This window comes from Monodelphis domestica, chromosome 3 (assembly GCF_027887165.1).
Source record: "Monodelphis domestica isolate mMonDom1 chromosome 3, mMonDom1.pri, whole genome shotgun sequence".
NCBI classification, from domain to species: Eukaryota; Metazoa; Chordata; class Mammalia; order Didelphimorphia; family Didelphidae; genus Monodelphis; species Monodelphis domestica.
Genome location: NC_077229.1, coordinates 160,082,944 through 160,100,998, shown reverse-complemented (window position 1 = coordinate 160,100,998; position 18,055 = coordinate 160,082,944). Strand labels below are relative to the sequence as shown.

The 18,055-nt window shown below is 36.5% G+C and overlaps 1 protein-coding gene across 1 annotated transcript in view; it reads right to left on the bottom strand.

Annotated features, from left to right (window-relative positions):
- EIF3E (eukaryotic translation initiation factor 3 subunit E) overlaps positions 1-7,338 on the bottom strand; it is a 48,199-nt gene extending 40,861 nt beyond the window's left edge. Inside the window, exon 1 of the mRNA XM_001369590.5 lies at positions 7,180-7,338. Within this exon, the coding sequence (XP_001369627.1) occupies positions 7,180-7,269 (90 nt within the window). The 5' untranslated portion in view covers positions 7,270-7,338. The remainder of the gene's footprint in view (positions 1-7,179) is intronic.
- Between the last annotated feature and the right edge of the window lie 10,717 nt (positions 7,339-18,055).

Genomic DNA, 18,055 nt, shown 5'->3' with positions numbered 1-18,055 from the left:
CAATGAATCTGTGCTTTGACAGATTTTGAAAGATAGTGGAATAAAGAAGGTCCTAGAGTGCTATGGTCCCTGGACTCACAAAGTCAGATACAACTGAAAAACAACTCTCTTATCCACAAATTCCACTAAAAGTCAGTCAAATCTCACAAACCCTAAAACATTTGCAGCAAAACTTTTAATAGTAGCAAAGAGGAGCAGCTCAGTAGATTGAGAGCCAGGCCCAGAGACAGGAGATCCCAGGTTCAAATCTGACCTCAGACACTTCTAGCTGTGTGACCCTGGGCAAGTCACTTGACCCCCATCGTCTAGCCCTTACCATTCTTCTGCCTTGGAACCAATACATGGTATTGATTCTAAGACAGAAAGTAAGGGTTTAAAAAAAAATAGTAGCAAAGAATGGGAAGCAAATGTACCCATCGATTACTATCCATGGTTAAAAAATGTATGGTACATGAATTTAAGGAATAGGAAGTATTCTTATTAGTACTTACTATATGCTATGCACAAGAGATAAAAAGATCAAAAGGGGGCATGCCTTTGTTCTCAAGGAGCTTATGAACAAAAAAGAAAAAACAAATATGTACTATAAACACAAAATATATAGACTATCGGGGGAGGGAGAAGAAGTGGAAAAGACATCAGGAAAGACTTTAAGAGGTAGTACCTGAAATGACTTTTTCCCCCCCACTTGAAATGTCTCTTGAAAGGGATCTTTGTATTCCAAATAGCAGAAATGAGGATCTAAGATAGCAGTCCTCAAATATGGTTAAAAAAAACAACAACAAACCTGTGGGTTCTTGAGCCTCTATCAGAAGGCTTACTTAATGATTACACTCCATCCACCCTTTGAATAACTATGAGGCCAGAAGTTTTTATCTACTGGAATCAAGTAATAGTACAGACTGAAATACAGTTGATCTAGATCTAGAATCTAGTTTTCTATTTTGTCAAGGCAGTAGATATGCAAAAATATGTATAACAATGCTGCTCTTTTCACCAAAAATATAAATGTTAATTAAATTAATTTAGAAGTTTTCACAAAAATATTTGTTTATATTTATAAATAGATTATAGTAAATTTTAATGAATCAATAAATTTAGAAAATTTTATTGGTTGAAATTTCTAATATAGTGAATACCAATAGTTATAACTCACATTAAAAACAAAAACTATTCTGTGCCTTTAATAATTTTTAAATATGTGAAGAGGATCTGAAACCAAAAAGTTTCAGAACAGGTGATCTAGGAATTTTAAAAGATAAAAGATGAGGATGAAGGGCACTATAAGCATGGAAATCCCTATACAAATGCAATGAACCTAGAGATGCAATGTCGAGTAAAAACAATAATCTGGCTAATTAGGTTGAAATATAAAGACTGTGTGATGGGGAACAATAAGAAAATTAGTATAAAGAATGAAATGAGACCTAAGCTTAAGTAGCTTACAAAAAGATTTCCCTGCTTCTGGTCTGTCCTTTCTCCATCCATGCTTAACATAGTTTCCAAATAACAAGCACAGACATGAATCTTCAGTTACTCCCTGCTGCTTCATCCAAGATTAAATACAAAAGACACAATTTAATATTTAAAGCCCTGGATGAAGAGAGACCAGTTTATTCCTCTAAAAATAAATCTTCTCTTGGTTCTGATCACTTTCCTTTCCATTAGTTTCTTATAAGTCTTCCCAAGTTTCTCTGAAACCATCTATTCAATCATTTCTTATAACATAATATTCTTTTCCATCTCAATCAAACCACAATTGAAAAAAAAATACCTCTGAAAAAATTTGCATAGTCAAGCAAAATAAATCTTCCCAAAAATGTATGTCTTATCCATCAACTCTGTCAGGGAGTAGCACACTTCTGGAATAGTGATCAGAGTTCTTCCCAAGTCTAAGTTATTTTCTTTATATTATTATCTTATAATCATTTTTCTTGGTTCTGCTCCATTTCCTTTACATCAGTTCTTATAAGTCTTCCCAAGTTTCTCTGAAATATCTCCTTCAATCATTTCTTAGAACACAATAGTATTCCAATACATTCATATACTCTTTAATTTTTTCAATCACATAATATTGAGGTTTCCATGTTCCCATTGTTTCTAATTCTCTGTTCTAAATATTTTTGCATATGTGTCCTTTTCTTTTTTTCAATCTCTTTAGAATATAAGCCACCTAGTGTTATTGGTGGGTCAAAGATATGAATGATTCCAAATTGGTTTCTAGAATAGCTGAACCAAAGCTCCACTAAAAGGAAAATGATGTGCTCTTTTTTCCAAGGTCTAATAACTGTCATTCCTACCCTCCCCCATCTTTACTAATTTTGTAGGTGTGAAGTAGAACTTCAGAATTGTTTTAAATTGCATTTTTCATATTAGTGTTTTAGAGAATTTTCTAATATGGTTATTGATAACCCTGATGTCTTTCAGCTCTTCAAATCCTTAGCTTCCTTCAAGGCTTCTGACTAGTTTTAAGAACTCTCCTTTTTCTTTCAATAAGCTTCACTTACTTATTTCTGAGAATCCTGTATATATTACAGTTCTTTGTTTGAAGGAAGTGTTTTTGTCATCAGAATGTACTGATTATTTGTAAACATAATTTAGGCTCCCTATCTAATAAGCACTTGGATACCAGGACTGTATATAATTTGGAATCAAAGAACTTTAGAGGTAATATAATCAAATCAGTACCCTTACAATAATCATTTCCACAATAACCCTGACAACTGTTCATGCTATCTCCACTTGAAAACCTCCAAAGAGGGAGAGATTCACTAAATCTATTTTCCTTAAATCAAAATTAAATCCACCTTTCTGTAACTTCAACCCAACTCTAGAAAAGGAAAACAGCCAATGAAGTAATCAATCAAATTGGAGGTTGGATTAAAGGACCTTGAAAAGTCTCTTTGAAAACTCCCTCTTCTCCAGCAGATTTGTCTCCTTCCCTATTTTCTGATTGACACCTTCACATCTCTTGGACAATGCTAGTCATTCACAAAGCAATGAATCCTGGTGCAAGCCTACATCAGCCCAAGCCTGGACTATATTGTAATAATAGTGACTGGTTGGTTTACCAGCTTCAAGTCTCTCCCCATGAAAATCCACTTCTCTCAGCTTCGAAATTGATTTTTCTAAAATGAAGAGTGGACTATCTTAAATCCCACTCGCCATTCAATATTCCAATGACTCCCTACTACCTCTAGGATCAAACAAAAAATTCTGTTATTTAAAGTACTCCATAAACTGGTCCATTCTTATCTAATCTTTTTACATTTTACTCCTGTCTACATATTCTGATTCTAGAAAGCTAACTGGCCTTCCTGGGGTTTCTTCCATAGGCAACTTCAAACCTTTTGAGACTGTCCTTCAAGTCTGGAATGGTCTCTTTTCCTCATTTCCAACTAGTGGCTTCCCAAAAATCTGCCCAATTCCATCTTCTGCAGGAAGCATCTCAACCTGTCTCATTCCAGCCCCTTTTCTTTGTACACATTTTGTATCTATCTTGCATTTATGTAGTTGTTTGTATATTGTCTCCAACTTTAGTAAGTCAATACCTTGCACCCAGGGACCACATTTTTAGAAAAGACTATTTTATTTTGTGTTTAGCATAGTACATAGCATATATAAAGTGTCTAATAAATGCTTATTAACTGTCTTAAAGGAAGACTGGGGATCTATAAAGTAGAGGTTGGGAAGGTTTATATTCCAAACATGTAAGATTGCCAGTGCAAAGGCACAGTGACAGGAAATGGAATGTCATATATGAGGGACATAGCCACCTTAGTTGTATTCCAGTGTGAGAGGGAAAGTAATACATTTAAAATTCTTTACAACCTGAGTTCTTTCTATATTTCTAGTCTTCCATATTACTCCAACAAACTCAGCTTTGCACACTGGCCTTATTTACTACTTCTGGAACACTAATGGCTATTAGTTTTTACCCCCTGCCCCCTTCCTTGAAAGTTAATACATTACCTAATAGTTCCATTTCTGTAAAACCTACCTTCTTGATACATTATTGCCAACTTAACTGCTGTATTTCTTTATTAGCCAAAGCCAACATGGTGAACAGATCACTACTCCATCACATGTTAGCTGTGTGACAGTGAGCAAGTCATTTAAACTCTCTATAAATAGAACTTGCATTACCTTCCCAATTAAGATGTGTATAAAGTGCTTAGATAGCAATTCCATGAAACTGTCCACTTTACTCTCCCCAAAATTTTCTTAAGTGTATTTTCTCAGGATGTCTCTTTGCCCTTGTTATAGGTTATCTTGCATCAAACTTATTTTTGCACACATTAGAAAAGAATTTGTAACCTTTTTTGTATCATGGGCCTATTAGGGAAATCTCTCAACTACCTCCAGATGAGCACTGTAGTTGGAGGTTTGATGACTGACTCAAAGACAAGTCAAACTGAAAGCAAAAGAATTAGCACGCTAAGGAAACTAATGATGACAGTTTCAACTTCCTAGGGCACAGTTAATTTTTATAACTTTTGAGGTCCCTTTAAATACCCAGCCAATGAATAGTATTCTATTACAACTTAAATAAAGTAACATTTTTTACAGAAAAAGGAATGGTAAAGAAAGCAAGGAATGATTTAAGGGAGAAAAAGAGCAGGGCTTCTGGGGAAATATTGGCTGTGTAGCTGACAAAGCTTGTTTACTGGAATGAGAAGACATTCCTTATTCAAGAACAGGAGACAAGATAGGTGGTTTAAGGGATTTAGAGCCAAGTTTAGAGATAGAAAGACCTTGGTTCAAATGTAGCTTCAGGTACTTCCTAATTGTGTGATCCTGGGCAAGTCATTTGACCTTATTGTACTCTTCTGCCTTAGAACAAATACATAGTAGAGATTCTAAGATGGAAGATAAAGATTTAAATTTTTTAAAAGGGGGCAAAAGAGTAGGTGACTAAATACTTTTCACATATGTGAAAAGTTCTTTTGACAAAACTTCAAGTGTCTCTAGTCAGAGGGCAACAAATAGTTATGTACTGGTTGAAACCATCTGCTTTAGTTTATAATATTTAGTATTTTCTTACTTTTCATTATTAGGCCACCAGGTAGTTGAAGCATTTTGACAAAGGTAACGATTGTGGTTCCTATTTTTCCCTTATATCCATTTGGCAGTCTGGTGAAATCTATGGACTTCTTTTAAGAATCCCTTCCTACTCTTAAATTCTATGATTAAATTCTTAAATTCCTTGAACTCAGTGTTCAAAGTGATATTCCTAGATTGTATAATAACCTTTTTTCAACAAACTATATGGCTTTCTATTACCTCCAGGGCTAAATACAAAATCCTATTTGGAATTTAATTTGTCATTTAAAGCCTTTCATATATTTCCCCTCCCCAAACCTTGCCAGTCTTCTTATACCTTACAACCCCTTCCCTTCATATACTCTAGTAACACTGCACTCCTTTACCGGTCCTCAAAGATACAACATCTCACAAGTCCACACATTTTCACTGGCTGTCTCTCATGCTTGCAATAATCTCCCTCCCTCATCTCTGCTTCATGATTCAAATCCCATTTAAAATTCTGCCTTCTAAAGCATTTCTCAATCTACCTTAATTCTAGTATCTTCTCTCAGTTTATTTCTAATTTATCCCATGTCTGAAGTTGTTTGTACACAGTTGTTTGCATGTTATCTCCTCCATTAAACTGTGAGCTTTCCTAAAAACAGAGGCTATCTTTTACCTTTCTTTGTAACCCCAGTACTTGAGTGTCTAGCACACAGCAGGCCTTAATAAATGTTAATTTACTAACTCATCTACTGCAAATCCTAGAGAGCCACCAGAGGCATATTAGAAATGATTTGTCCAGAGTTACAAGGCTAATAATAAACGTCAAAGATGGGATTTGAACTAGGCCTTCAGTAGTCCTAATCCAGCTAGCACAAGCATTATCATCAGAGAAGGTAAAGATATCCACATATCTACCAAGTATGAGAAGGGTATAACTATCTTCTGGCTCCAAATCCAGAGAACATAAAGGAAAAAAAAATCAAAGTTCAAAATTGTAGAGCCAAGCGTCTACATAAAGCACATTAACAAACATATACCCCAAACATCATTGAAACATTGCTTTTGGTTTTTAAACAATTTAGAAATAAAAAGCTTTTAAAAAATAAAAACTGGTTCTGTAAAAGTAGTCTATTCATTACCCCCCCCAAAAGACAAACTTCCAAAAACCATAAAAAATTTTTTTTCGTGGATTTAATTCTACAATAAGTTAAAATTAATTTGCTCCCTGAATTAAGTAGGGAATGTGCCATATAAAAATAGCCTGTAACTAAACAACAAAATGTTAATTTTAAAAGTATTCTTTATATTAAGCACTTGAAATAGCAAATTCATAAGAACCTAGTACTATCTCTTTGGGGGTGGGTGGGTGTGTGGGTGTGTGTGTTTTTTAAAGGGAAGTAGTAAAACTGCCCCAGTTCGTCCAGGAGGGCATGTACATCCACTTAAAAAAAAAAACCAAACATTTCATAAGATTAATAAACAATGCCCTGTTTTACCTTTTAACCTTTTTTTACAGGGTAAAGAGGATACTATCTGAAGAAAATGAAAACAATTTCTAAGCAAAATAAAAGGCTGGCGGGGGGAAGTGGTTAGTAACAGGTAGGTAAAAAATCGAAAAAGTGAGGTGAATACAAGAACTAGTTGGAAATTAATCCAAAAATCCGACAAGATGCCATAAAAATTCTAAGGCATATAATCGACAATAAAAGAAACAAACTCCGAAATTCGAATCTGGGTGCAAGGACATTAGAATCACAAAGAAAGATAGGGAGACTGGACGGAAGTTCCCCTTTACTCAATTTGCTCCCTCTGGTCCTGTTCTAAAACTCTTACGCGATGAATCTTAAAAAAAAAAAGACGGGCCTTGGCGTTCAACAGTAGAGCAGTTGCCCAAAAAGCACCTTGGGCCTGAAAAAGAACGTCAAGGAAAACCTTGTCTGTTCACCATGGACTCCATGCCCTATCGGCGGGGGCATCCATTCCCGGAGTGGGAAGCTCCAGCCGGTCCGGCGGAAGAAAGAAAACCCGCCGGTGCTAAGGCCGCGTCACACGTGTAGAAGGCCTGGAGCCTCCAACCGCAGCCGAGCAAACTAAGCAAAGGCCGACTTGGCTCCCAGGGCTTCCTTGCATTTCCCCAAACTCCCTCACCTCTTTGACTGAGAGAAACTCGAGCAGTGGGAAGACCAGGTGACGGTCTAAAAAGTGGGCGATGCGAGTAGTCAAGTCGTACTCCGCCATCTTGCACGGGAAAGAGAGTCACGCCCAGCCTAACTTTATTGATACTGCTTTAAAGGGAACAAACAGACAAATTCTCAACTACGCTTGCGCAGCTCTGGTAACCTGGGAGGGGCAAGCAGAGACGAGTGAGGTGCACTCGAGAGGTGGAGCCTTCGAGCAAGGCTTCGGTGGTTCCCTCTTTACTGCGCAGGCACCTAGCTGGGCCGGCTTCTTCCGATTCTTTGGGACCGAGGGAAGGAGTAATGCTGATTTTGAGAACTGCTTCTGTTGTGGTCTAGTAGATTTTTGTTTTATTCTTTTTTTTTCTTCTTCGCCTTTTGACATTTCCCCCCCAGCTTTGCCCAGGGCCTGAGTGGCATCTGCTGACGTCGCCGCTCCTCCGAAGGCGCTTCGTGTGGACCCCGCAGTCAGTGGTGGAAAGGGTCTGTGTCTCTGGAATAGAATGGCTGAAGATTCCCTGTCGCTGCGTACTACACACTGGCAACTGAGCCTCATTTCTAGACTTGAACGATCATTACTGCTAGAGAGAACGTGGGTCTCCTGCATGAATGATTAGGCACGTGTTCTGTGGGTGGGGATTGATTCCTAGTGTACAATATTTACTTAGTAGTTCTGGGATACTGAGGTCCAGTAGAATGTAAGTTTCTTGAGGGCAAGGACTGTTTTCTCTGCATTTCCAGCTCTGAGAACGGCCTATGGGCACAAAGTAAGTTAGTACTAAATGTTTTTTAAATTAAGTTGAACTACATTTTTGACACTGCCTAACTCATTTTTACAGTCCTTTAAGGCTTTACAAAGTGCTTTGCACTTTGTTCTTGTTTGAGCCTTACATCAGCCCCCTAAGGTATATTGATTACCTCCCGATTTAGAGATGTGGAAATTGTAGTTATGGAAAATTAAGTCACTTGCCTGTGATCTTAGGATAAAACTTATATGCCCCATAGGATGGTTGTAACCTAAAGACTTTATAAAGTGAAATCATGAATTTGTATGGCACTCTATAATTAGAAAACTTGAATTTATCGAGCATTTATTAAGGACCTTATGTTGTCTTGGTCCTATAGCGATACAAAAATGAAAAAAGTATTGTCCTTGCTCCCAAAGAGCTTACATTCTATTGCAAGGATTCTTAATCTACAGGTCAGTAGATAACATTCAGGGGATAAATGAATTTGGATGGGAAAGAAATTACATTATTTTCACTAAAATTAGGATTTCCTTCAATTATTTAAAAACATTCCAACGTGAGAGCCATAAGTTTCACCAGTCTGCCAAAGCTATCCTTGGAACAACAACAAAAAGTTTAGGAATCCCTGTTCAGATGACATGTACAAAATAAGTGCTATAAGATCGTATGTAATAAGGGCAAATGACACATACTGAGGAAATAATAAATAAAATTTGAGAGGGAAACACATCACCTTTAAAAGAAGGAAAGTTTTCATGAAGCAACTGGAATCTAAGTTAAACATTTTACACACATCTTATTTGAGTAGGTAGTACAAGTATTATTCTAATAGTAGTAGTTGACATATAGCCCTTGCTATGTACCAGGCATTGTGCAACTATTATCTGATCCTCTGAGCAATCCTTCAAGATAGGCCCTATCCTTCCTATTTTACAGATGAGGAAAATGAAGCAAACAGATTAAGTGGTTTAAAAAAGGGTAAATGAGTTGCTTAAGGTCACACAGCTAATAAGTATTGTAACAGTATTCTGTTAACCATGTTACTAATAATAATGAAATAGATGGCATTTTAGCCTTCAAGTTGCTAAAAATGAAATGAAGATAAGAAAGAAAGGTTAATGAAACAATTAGGAATTTAAGATGGCATAAAAGTTACTCATTTCTGTGTTAAAAATTCAGCAGACATCAGTTTAATCTATACCTAGATAAGTATCCCTTAAATATAACACCAGACAAATAACCGTTTCTTGAAGGCTTCTAGTGAGGAAACCTCTTGTCTGCCAAGTCATTCCATTCAATTTCTAGATAGCTCTTATAATTAGTAAGTTTTTCCTTGTATGCCATCAAAATCTGCCTATTTGCAGTTACCACCACTTGCTCCTACTTTTACTCTGGGGCCCAGGAGAATGGCTATGTAATTGCCCTCAGAAAACTTGAAGCCAGATAGTGCATTCCCCACTAAGATTTCTAAGGGCTAAACATACCATTTTTTCCCCACTAATCCTTAAAGTGTCCTATGAATTAAAAGGAAATAAAAATAGATTGGAGTTGTTAATGAGCAGAGATTTCGGAGCGCAGAGTAGGAGAGATGGGTAGTTTCATGGAAATAGTGCATATGAATAATGGGAATAAGAGACTGGACAGTGGTGGATTGAGAATGGCTTTTGAATGAATGTCAGCCACAGTTTCCAAATCACAGGGATATGAAGTATAAGACAGGGAGGTAGTTTGTTAATCATGGAGGCATAAGTTCAGGTAGGTTTTCATTGTAGTTAAGTGTCCTAGCCTGGAATCAGTAAGACATGAATTCAGACCAACCTCAGAGACTTCCTAGCTATGTTAGCCTGGGTAGTTTATTTAACCTTTGCCTGTTATCTATAAAATGAAACGGATAATAATTCACAAGTCTGTGAAGATAAAATAGCATTGTACTATTTTAACAGTTGTCCTAATATTGACATAGCATCTTGCACATAGTAGGTGATTAATAAATATGGGCAGCTAGATGGCAGATTAGATAGAGTTCTGGGTTTGGAATCAGGAGGGACCCATCTTCTTAAGAGTTCAAATCAGACCTCAGGCACTTATTAGCAGTGTGAGCCTGTGCAAGTCACTCAGCCCAGTTTACCTCAGTTCCTTACCAACAGAATGAAAGAAATGGAAAACCACTCAAGTATCTTTGCCAAGAAAACCCTAATGGGGTAGGATACACCCAACAGTACATACATGTTTATTCGCCCCTCCTCCCCTTTAGGGATTTGATCTCAGGTGTGGAGTTCTTTAAGGGCCTTATAAACTTCAGGCCAGAAAGAAATGCTGAGAGCTGAAAGATTAGTGTTTTTCTTTTTTGAATAAGATAAACCCTTTTAGAACTTGATTCAAATCCTGGATATGATCCATTTAATTCTCTAATACATTTGATTCATATTCTCAAGTTTATCTTGTTTATTTGGCTTTCATTGTTCATTTGTATGTTAACATTTGGTATTATGTGGTTTTTACTGGTTCCTTTCTCTGATCTCTTCTCTCAATTTATGGTCATATATGCTATTATTCTTTTTTCTCTGTAGTAGCTACTAAAGTATATGGCTTGGTGAATATGCAACTTCTAGGGGAGGAGTATGACATAGTCCATAAAATATTAAATTATGATTCAGGAAGACCTGAGTTTGAATCTCAGCCCAGACATTTCTGAACTGAACAATCATAAGCAAGTCACTCAGTCAACTTTGAAGCTCAATTTTCTCATCTTTAAAATTGTTAACACAAAAGCTTGTTCTGATGCTTAAATGAGATAATACATGTAAAATGTTTTGCTAACCATAAAACTATCACAGTGATTAGTTTGTCTTACTCCCTTATCTATTTAAAAGCCCTTTTGATTGATTTACCTGCGAAAAAGACTGAGACAGGTAATGAGCTCTAGTTAAAATACTACCAAGCCCAAAACTTTTAAAGCAGTTCTCAAATATAAAAGCACAAAGAATGAGCTATACTTGTCACCCAGTAACCTCTATCACTTTAAGGTCACTTCCAGGATCTTTGTAGAAGACAAAACATGTTAGAGAGAACCTTAAGGCTTAATTTATTTTTGAGATGTGATAGGTGGTGTCATATTCTTGAATACAGCTTATCAACATATATAAGTCCCGGGGGCAGCTGGGTAGTTCAATAGATTGAGAGCCAAGGCCTAGAGATGGGAGGTCCTAGGTTCAAATCTGGCTCAGACACTTCCCAGCTGTGTAATCCTGGGCAAGTCACTTGACCCCCATTGCCTAGCCCTTACCACTCTTCTGCCTTGGAACCAATACACAGTATTGATTCCAAGATGGAAGGTGAGAGTTAAAAAAAACAAACAAACATATATAAGTCCAATTTAAATTAGAAAACATATAGGAAGGCTCCACCACATGAAAGGCACTTTTTTAGATGCTGGGCCTACAAAGAGAGAAATGAAGTAGTCGAAGAGAGAAATGAAGTAGTCTCTGCTGTCAGAGAGCTTACATTCCACTGGGAGAGAAAAGATATATCCAAATGAGTAAATATAATACAAGTTAGGAGAAAATGCTAAAACTAGAGGATCAAGAAAGATTACTTTTCTCTCTCTCTCATGATGTAACTTCAGGCTTACCTCAGTGATCTAAATAATGAGAAACATCTATAGGAGACAAGATCCCAATTCTCAGGATCCAACCTTGGTGTTGCTCAGTCAGGTTAAGTTGTAGAATTCAAACCCAGGGCTTGTAGGATTACAAATCGAGTACTTTTCTCCCTTCTCCTCTACCTAAAATTATTTTTGGTTATTTCCACCTAATACACCTCTCAACAATTTCTCTATTTTAGCCATATAGTAGCACTTTATATTTGAAGGTACTTAATCATTTGGTCTGATGAAATTTCCCAGGCTTTAAAGCTTTTTCATAGTCATTTATGTGTTGGAAGGAGAGGTATTATTTTAAGAATATTCTTTGATTTGCTATCATTGATACAAGTTAGTGGTAGAGCTATGATGAAAATCTTCAGTCTTAGAATTTCTGCTTATATAATTTTTCTAGTGTTAGGAAGAGATCTGTTTCATTTGGAATGTTGCATTCTTCTTGGATGAAATATACAGAAGTCTTTAACACTGCAGAAGATTGTCTCTTGAGTATATGGCATCTGGATATGGCTATTAGAACATATAGTGAGGTAGAACAGACCCAAACTGATTTGTCCAGAGGATAGGCAGGATCAAAATCAAATCCACTATAACTTTCTACAACCTTAATAATGGGGAACAAAACCACTTGTGCAAAATAATTTCACAGACTTTTAGCTTAAAAGTGTGACTGTTCTCCAACATATATAGTTAATAGATTTAATTAATAACCCAAAGTTTTTGGAGGGTTATAAGACTCCTAATTTTTTTTTATACTAGAAGATTTGATCATTCTTTATGTATCTCTCTTACATGTAGAATTGCCTTTCTACTTAACCCTGTTCACCTGGAGACAGGAAGGAAAAAGAGCTTTGGGGGTATCTAGGAACTCTGCAAATGTTTCCAGCCCTGTAAAAAAATAGAGACTTGAATCCAGGACTTCAATCCCCAGAAGTCCTTGCTCCACTTCCCCAGAATGCTTTGTAATATCACTGAATTCTCACCTGGGCCGAGATAGAGAAGGGGTATTTAACCTGATTGGAAAGGGTTTTGGTGCTCTTCTCTTTCTGTCTCTGCTGGCAAGCAGATGTCTCTCATGATGTGAGTGAAATTGAACTGGGCCTTTCGGCCCACCTAGCACATGTCTTTCTTACTTGTATTTTCTTTAAATTCTCAACCTTAAATAAACCTCTCCTTGCAGAGAGAAACTAATTTCTACCTGCCTCAGTTTCCCTAAATTTTAATCTTTACAGCCCCCACTGATGGTGCTCCCACAATTGTAGGGGATAGTTCCCTGCATCCCAGTTGCATTTAGCCACTAACAGATTAGCTTTACAAAAAAATTTACTTCAAAAAATAGTATCACAAATATACAAATTTACTCTCCCAATACTTGACAAATTCCCCTATAATTCCTTCCAGGGGAGGGGAAGAGAATTAAGTTCATAGCTTAGCTTAGTTCCCATAGAGCACATTTTTAGGTCCAAAATATTCCCTGGGTTTGAGTCAGTTTTCCTACCAGGCTGGCATCCAACTTGGAATCCTAGAAAGGCTGCTATGTCTTGAACTGTCACATAGTAGTAGTAATAGTAGTAGTCTCTCGGTAACCGAGGATGACGATTGTCTTCGTGCGTTTTCATCTATGGTGTATAGATGAGTGTGCACAAAGATACTTGTGCATGAAGGAGATTTAAGTGGAAAAGCCGATGCACAGAGACAGTCCCACTCTCTGTGTGTTGGAAGCCTGGGTTCAGTGGCACGAAAAGTCATTAAACCTGGAGACTTCCTCAGCTGCATTGGATGGCCGTGTTGTCTTTTGTGCTCCAACATGCCCTAAGCACTCCACAGTGCTTTGCTGCGTCGCCATCTCAGCCGTTGAACCTTCTTATTGGTTTCTTCCGTCTGTTTGGCCGAAGCAGTCTTCACATGCTGGGTGAGCAAAGCCCTGGTTCACCAGGGGTCGGTGACCCGATGGCTACCCTCACAAGGTTTAGCCGGCCTGTCGAAGCTGTTGCCCGGGGTGTGGCCGCTGCCACAGGCTAGCAGCTACTAGGAGCCACAAGTGAAAGCTGGGTGTGTGTGTGTGGGGGGGGGGGGGGGGGTCAGAGGCTGGAGAGCTGCCCTAGGAGGGCACGACAAGCCCTTCATACCAGAGATACTACCCCTCCCTGAGCACCCCATACACCCCTTTCACATACATTGAGGTTTATTACCTGTACCTGAAACTGAGGACAAATGAAAATAGAACAAGACAAAACCCTAGCCCCATTTTTTGGTATCCTGGGTAAAATGAGAGTGAGAGCAGGGAAAGGAAGTCCTTCATCTCTCACTGGTTTAATTCATAGTGCCAATGCTGTGAGTCAGCTGGGTTCTGACTCCCAGAACATAGCAAGAAAGATTGAACAATAAAAGTGTGGCCAGTTTTAAAGGCAACCTCTTGTTGTCTATCATCTGATGACACTTTAACAGTGCTTTTTCTCTAAAGATGGATAGTATTTCGTCATAGATCCTTCAGAATTGTCCTGGTGCTAGTTGAAGCTAATAGAAGGTATGATGCCTCCAAGGGAGGGAATAGGTTAAGAAGGGTATAAGATCAAGTGTTAAGCATGATGTTCCCTGGGCAGCAAGCATTAATATTGAGTTAGCATTAATCAAAATGATCTGAATTTTTTTGTGATGGTGTGGGAGCAAGAAGGAGCAGATTTGTGATTTTACTGGGGCAGAGTACTTCTCTCTATCAGAACAGATTTAGAATTCTCTGGAACTTATATTCTTAGAGTTGCCTGAAGGTGCTAATAGATTAAATGACTTGCCCAGGGTCACAGACCATTAGTGGTAAGATCTGAACCTAAATCAGTTCTTTAGCCACTATTTTACAACTCCTTCTCTGAATCTATAACTCTGAAAGGTGAGCACAAAAGAAAAAGAAAATTACTTTTCTGCAAAATAACTTATGTGGACTCATAGATTGAGGTCATAGTAATTTGCTCAATTTTTTTGCCTCAAGTGATTCAGAGCCCACAAAACTGGAATCCCTTAGCAAGACTGACTACATCCATTGACTTTATTTCTTTCATACCACTGAACAAAGTAGAATCTAGGGAATTTAGTTCTTTATATTCCACTAATGAAATGTCAGAATTCTAAATGACTTGTGACTGTATGATTAGAGGATATGGAGGGGAAGGAAAAAACTAAGTTCATGGATTGATGAAATGAACTATTCTACTAATGTTTTATTAAATTTAGACATTCTAGAAATATGTTTCTTATTTTGTCTTTTTTTGAATGTTGCAAAGTATTTGTCCTAGACTCAATCATAGACTTTTCTCAGTAGAATATAACCAAAAGGTGGCAGTATGCTATTCAATATTCATTGCCATGGTAAAGTTCTCATGCCATTTGTCATATAATTCAACTTTGATTGAATTTAACACACATTGATGGGGCACCTGCTATTTGTGAGGCCCTATGCTAAGCATGAAAGGAACAGAGATGAATAAGGGATGGTCAATGTCTGTTATATAACATTGGCTTCAATAAGCATTGTAGCATACATACCCAGTGAGATCTGAGATGAAGATAATTTTGAGAAAAATGCTCATCCTTCTTAAAGCAAGTATTAAGTCTTAAAATATCTTGGAAATGTGATACTGAACACAACACAGAATGACAGTGAGATGATAAAATAAGCTGGGATGCCCATTTTGTGTTTGCAATTTAAGTATGTATTCCATATTTAATTTGATCATATTTCTCTCCCACACATTCTTAATTACATCAGGAGCTCCCCTTTTTAGTTAGCCAATCTTTATAACCAGGTTCCTTCTCCAAGCTAGTTTCTTCATTTGTTTGCCAATTTGATTCAGGATTGAAGGAAAGCTAGGGAAGAGGAAGTTAAGCTATGAGAGGCAGGGGACTTCTTTAGTTGTAGTCATGACTCTGACATGAGCTGAGCAACATTGGGCAAGTCCCTATCTCTCTAGGCTTCTGTTTTCTCAACTATTAAATAAGGGAATTGCACATTATCTTGTTCTAAAGTTTTAGGATTCTAAAAGATCTGAAACAACAACTCAAACAGTGTTAAAGTTGGAAGAGACCTCATAGGCCATCTGACCCAAAACAGGTTTAACAAAAATTTCTTCTACATTTTACCATTCAAGAGGTCAGTCCGGTCAATGATTTCAACAAAAGGGATATCACATCTTGAGACAGCCTCTTCCACTTTTGAATTGACTCCAGTGCCCTTGTCCTTGCCTATGAATGTGTAATAATAAAATTTTAAGGTGAGCATTTATACTTCTGGCTATAAATCAGACTTTTTTTTTTTTAATGATGGAGATAGTAGTAAGAAAAAAAATTTGAGGGACAGAATGGGAAAAGAGGTAATAAAACTATCTTTTTGCAGATGATATAATGGTAAATGTATAAAATCTTAGAGATTCAATTAAAAAGTTAGTTGAAACTATCAATAATTTTAGTAAAATAGCAGAATATAAATAAATCCACATAAATCATTACTGTTTTATATATTACTAACAAAGTCCTGCAAGAAGAGATAGAAATACTCTATTAAAAATAAATAGAATAAAATACCTAGATATATAGCTGCCAAAACAAACCCAGGAACTACATGAATGTAATTATATAATACTTTTTACACAAATAAAGTCAAATCTAAATAAATGGAGGAATATTAATTGTTCATGGATGAGCAAAGCCAATATAATTAAAGTGAAAGGCCTATCTAACCTATTTATTTAATGTCATCCTAATTAAATTACTAAAAAATTATCATATTGAACTAGAAAAAATAACAAAATTCACTTGAAAAAACAAAAAGACCAAGTCCAACAAAAGAATTAATAAAAAAAAAAGGTAAAGGAAAGAGGTCTTGTAGTACCAGATTTTAAACTCTATTATAAAGCATTAATTTTTTAAAACTATCTGCAGTGGAACAGGATATACGAAAAACAGTAGGAAAAGGCCATATTAACCTTGTATTTGACAAAAGTATAGATCCAAGTTATTGGAAAAAGAAATCATTATTTGGTAAAAATTTCTGGGATAACTGGAAAGTAGTTTGGCAGAAACTAGGTATAGACCAATATCTTATACCATTCACTAAGATCAAAATGGATACATGACTTAGATATAAAAGGAGATCTCTCACAAGCAAATTAGAAGAACAGGGAACATTAACTATCAGACTTATGGATATGAGAACTAATGAGTAAACAAAATATGGAGAGCATTGTGAGATGTAAAATGGATTAAAGTTGAGTACATTAAATTGAAAGTTTTGTACAAATAAAACAAATCTTGCCAAGAAAGCAGAAAATTTTGGGAAAATTTTCAAAGATGGGCTCTTTTGGATAGAAGTCTCATATCTAAAACATATAGAGAACTTTGTCAAATTTATGGGAATAAAAGCCATCCTCCAAATATTGATAAATAGGCAAAAGATATAAACAGATAATTTTCAGATTAAGAAATCAAATTCATATATAGGTATATGAAAAAATGTTCTAGGTGGCAAAGAATTGGAAAACGAGGGGATTAGGGATCCCTCGATTAGGGAATGACTGAACAAATCATAGTATCTGATGGTAATGGGATATTATTATGTTAAAAGGAATAGTGAATTGGAGGAATTCCATGTGAACTGGAATGACCAGGAATGGATGCAGAGTGAAAGGAGCAGAACCAGGAGAACATTGTACAAAGAGACTGATACACTGTGGTACAATCGAATGAAATGGGCTTCTTTACTATCAGCAATACAATGATCCAGGACAATTCTGATGGACTTATGAGAAAGAATGCTATCCACATGCAGAGAAAGATGTATAGGAACAGAAACATAGAAGAAAAACATATGATCAATCACATGGTTCAATGGGGATGTGACTGGGGTTTTGATGTTAAAAGATCACTCTATTGCAAATATGAATAACATGGAAATAGGTTTTGAACAGTGATACATGGGAAATGGCAAAAATTGTGGTATATGATTGTGATGGAATAATACTGTACCATAAGATGAACAGATTAATTTTTTTTAAAAAACTTGGAAAGAACTACATGAGATATTGAAAAGTGAAATGTGTAGAAGCAAGAGAACATTTTAAACAGCTACAGATTTAATATCTGAAGAATAATTTATAAATGTTCACCTCCAGGGAACAAACTAAAAATGGAAACATGAAAGACAATTTATATATACATATCTGTTTGCTGGATGATGCTTTTTATGGTGTGGGGAGGAAGATGATCTGAGATACCTGGAAATAAATTCTATTAATAAAACTTAAAAGTTTGTCAAGCATACATTATTTTTTTCTTGAGAGAAATATCTGCCAGCATACCATTGACTTTAACCCTTCTTTTCTGTTACAGCCCTTCAGATATTTGAAGATATCCATTAGGTCCCCCTTCACCTCTGCCAAGTCTTTTTTTTT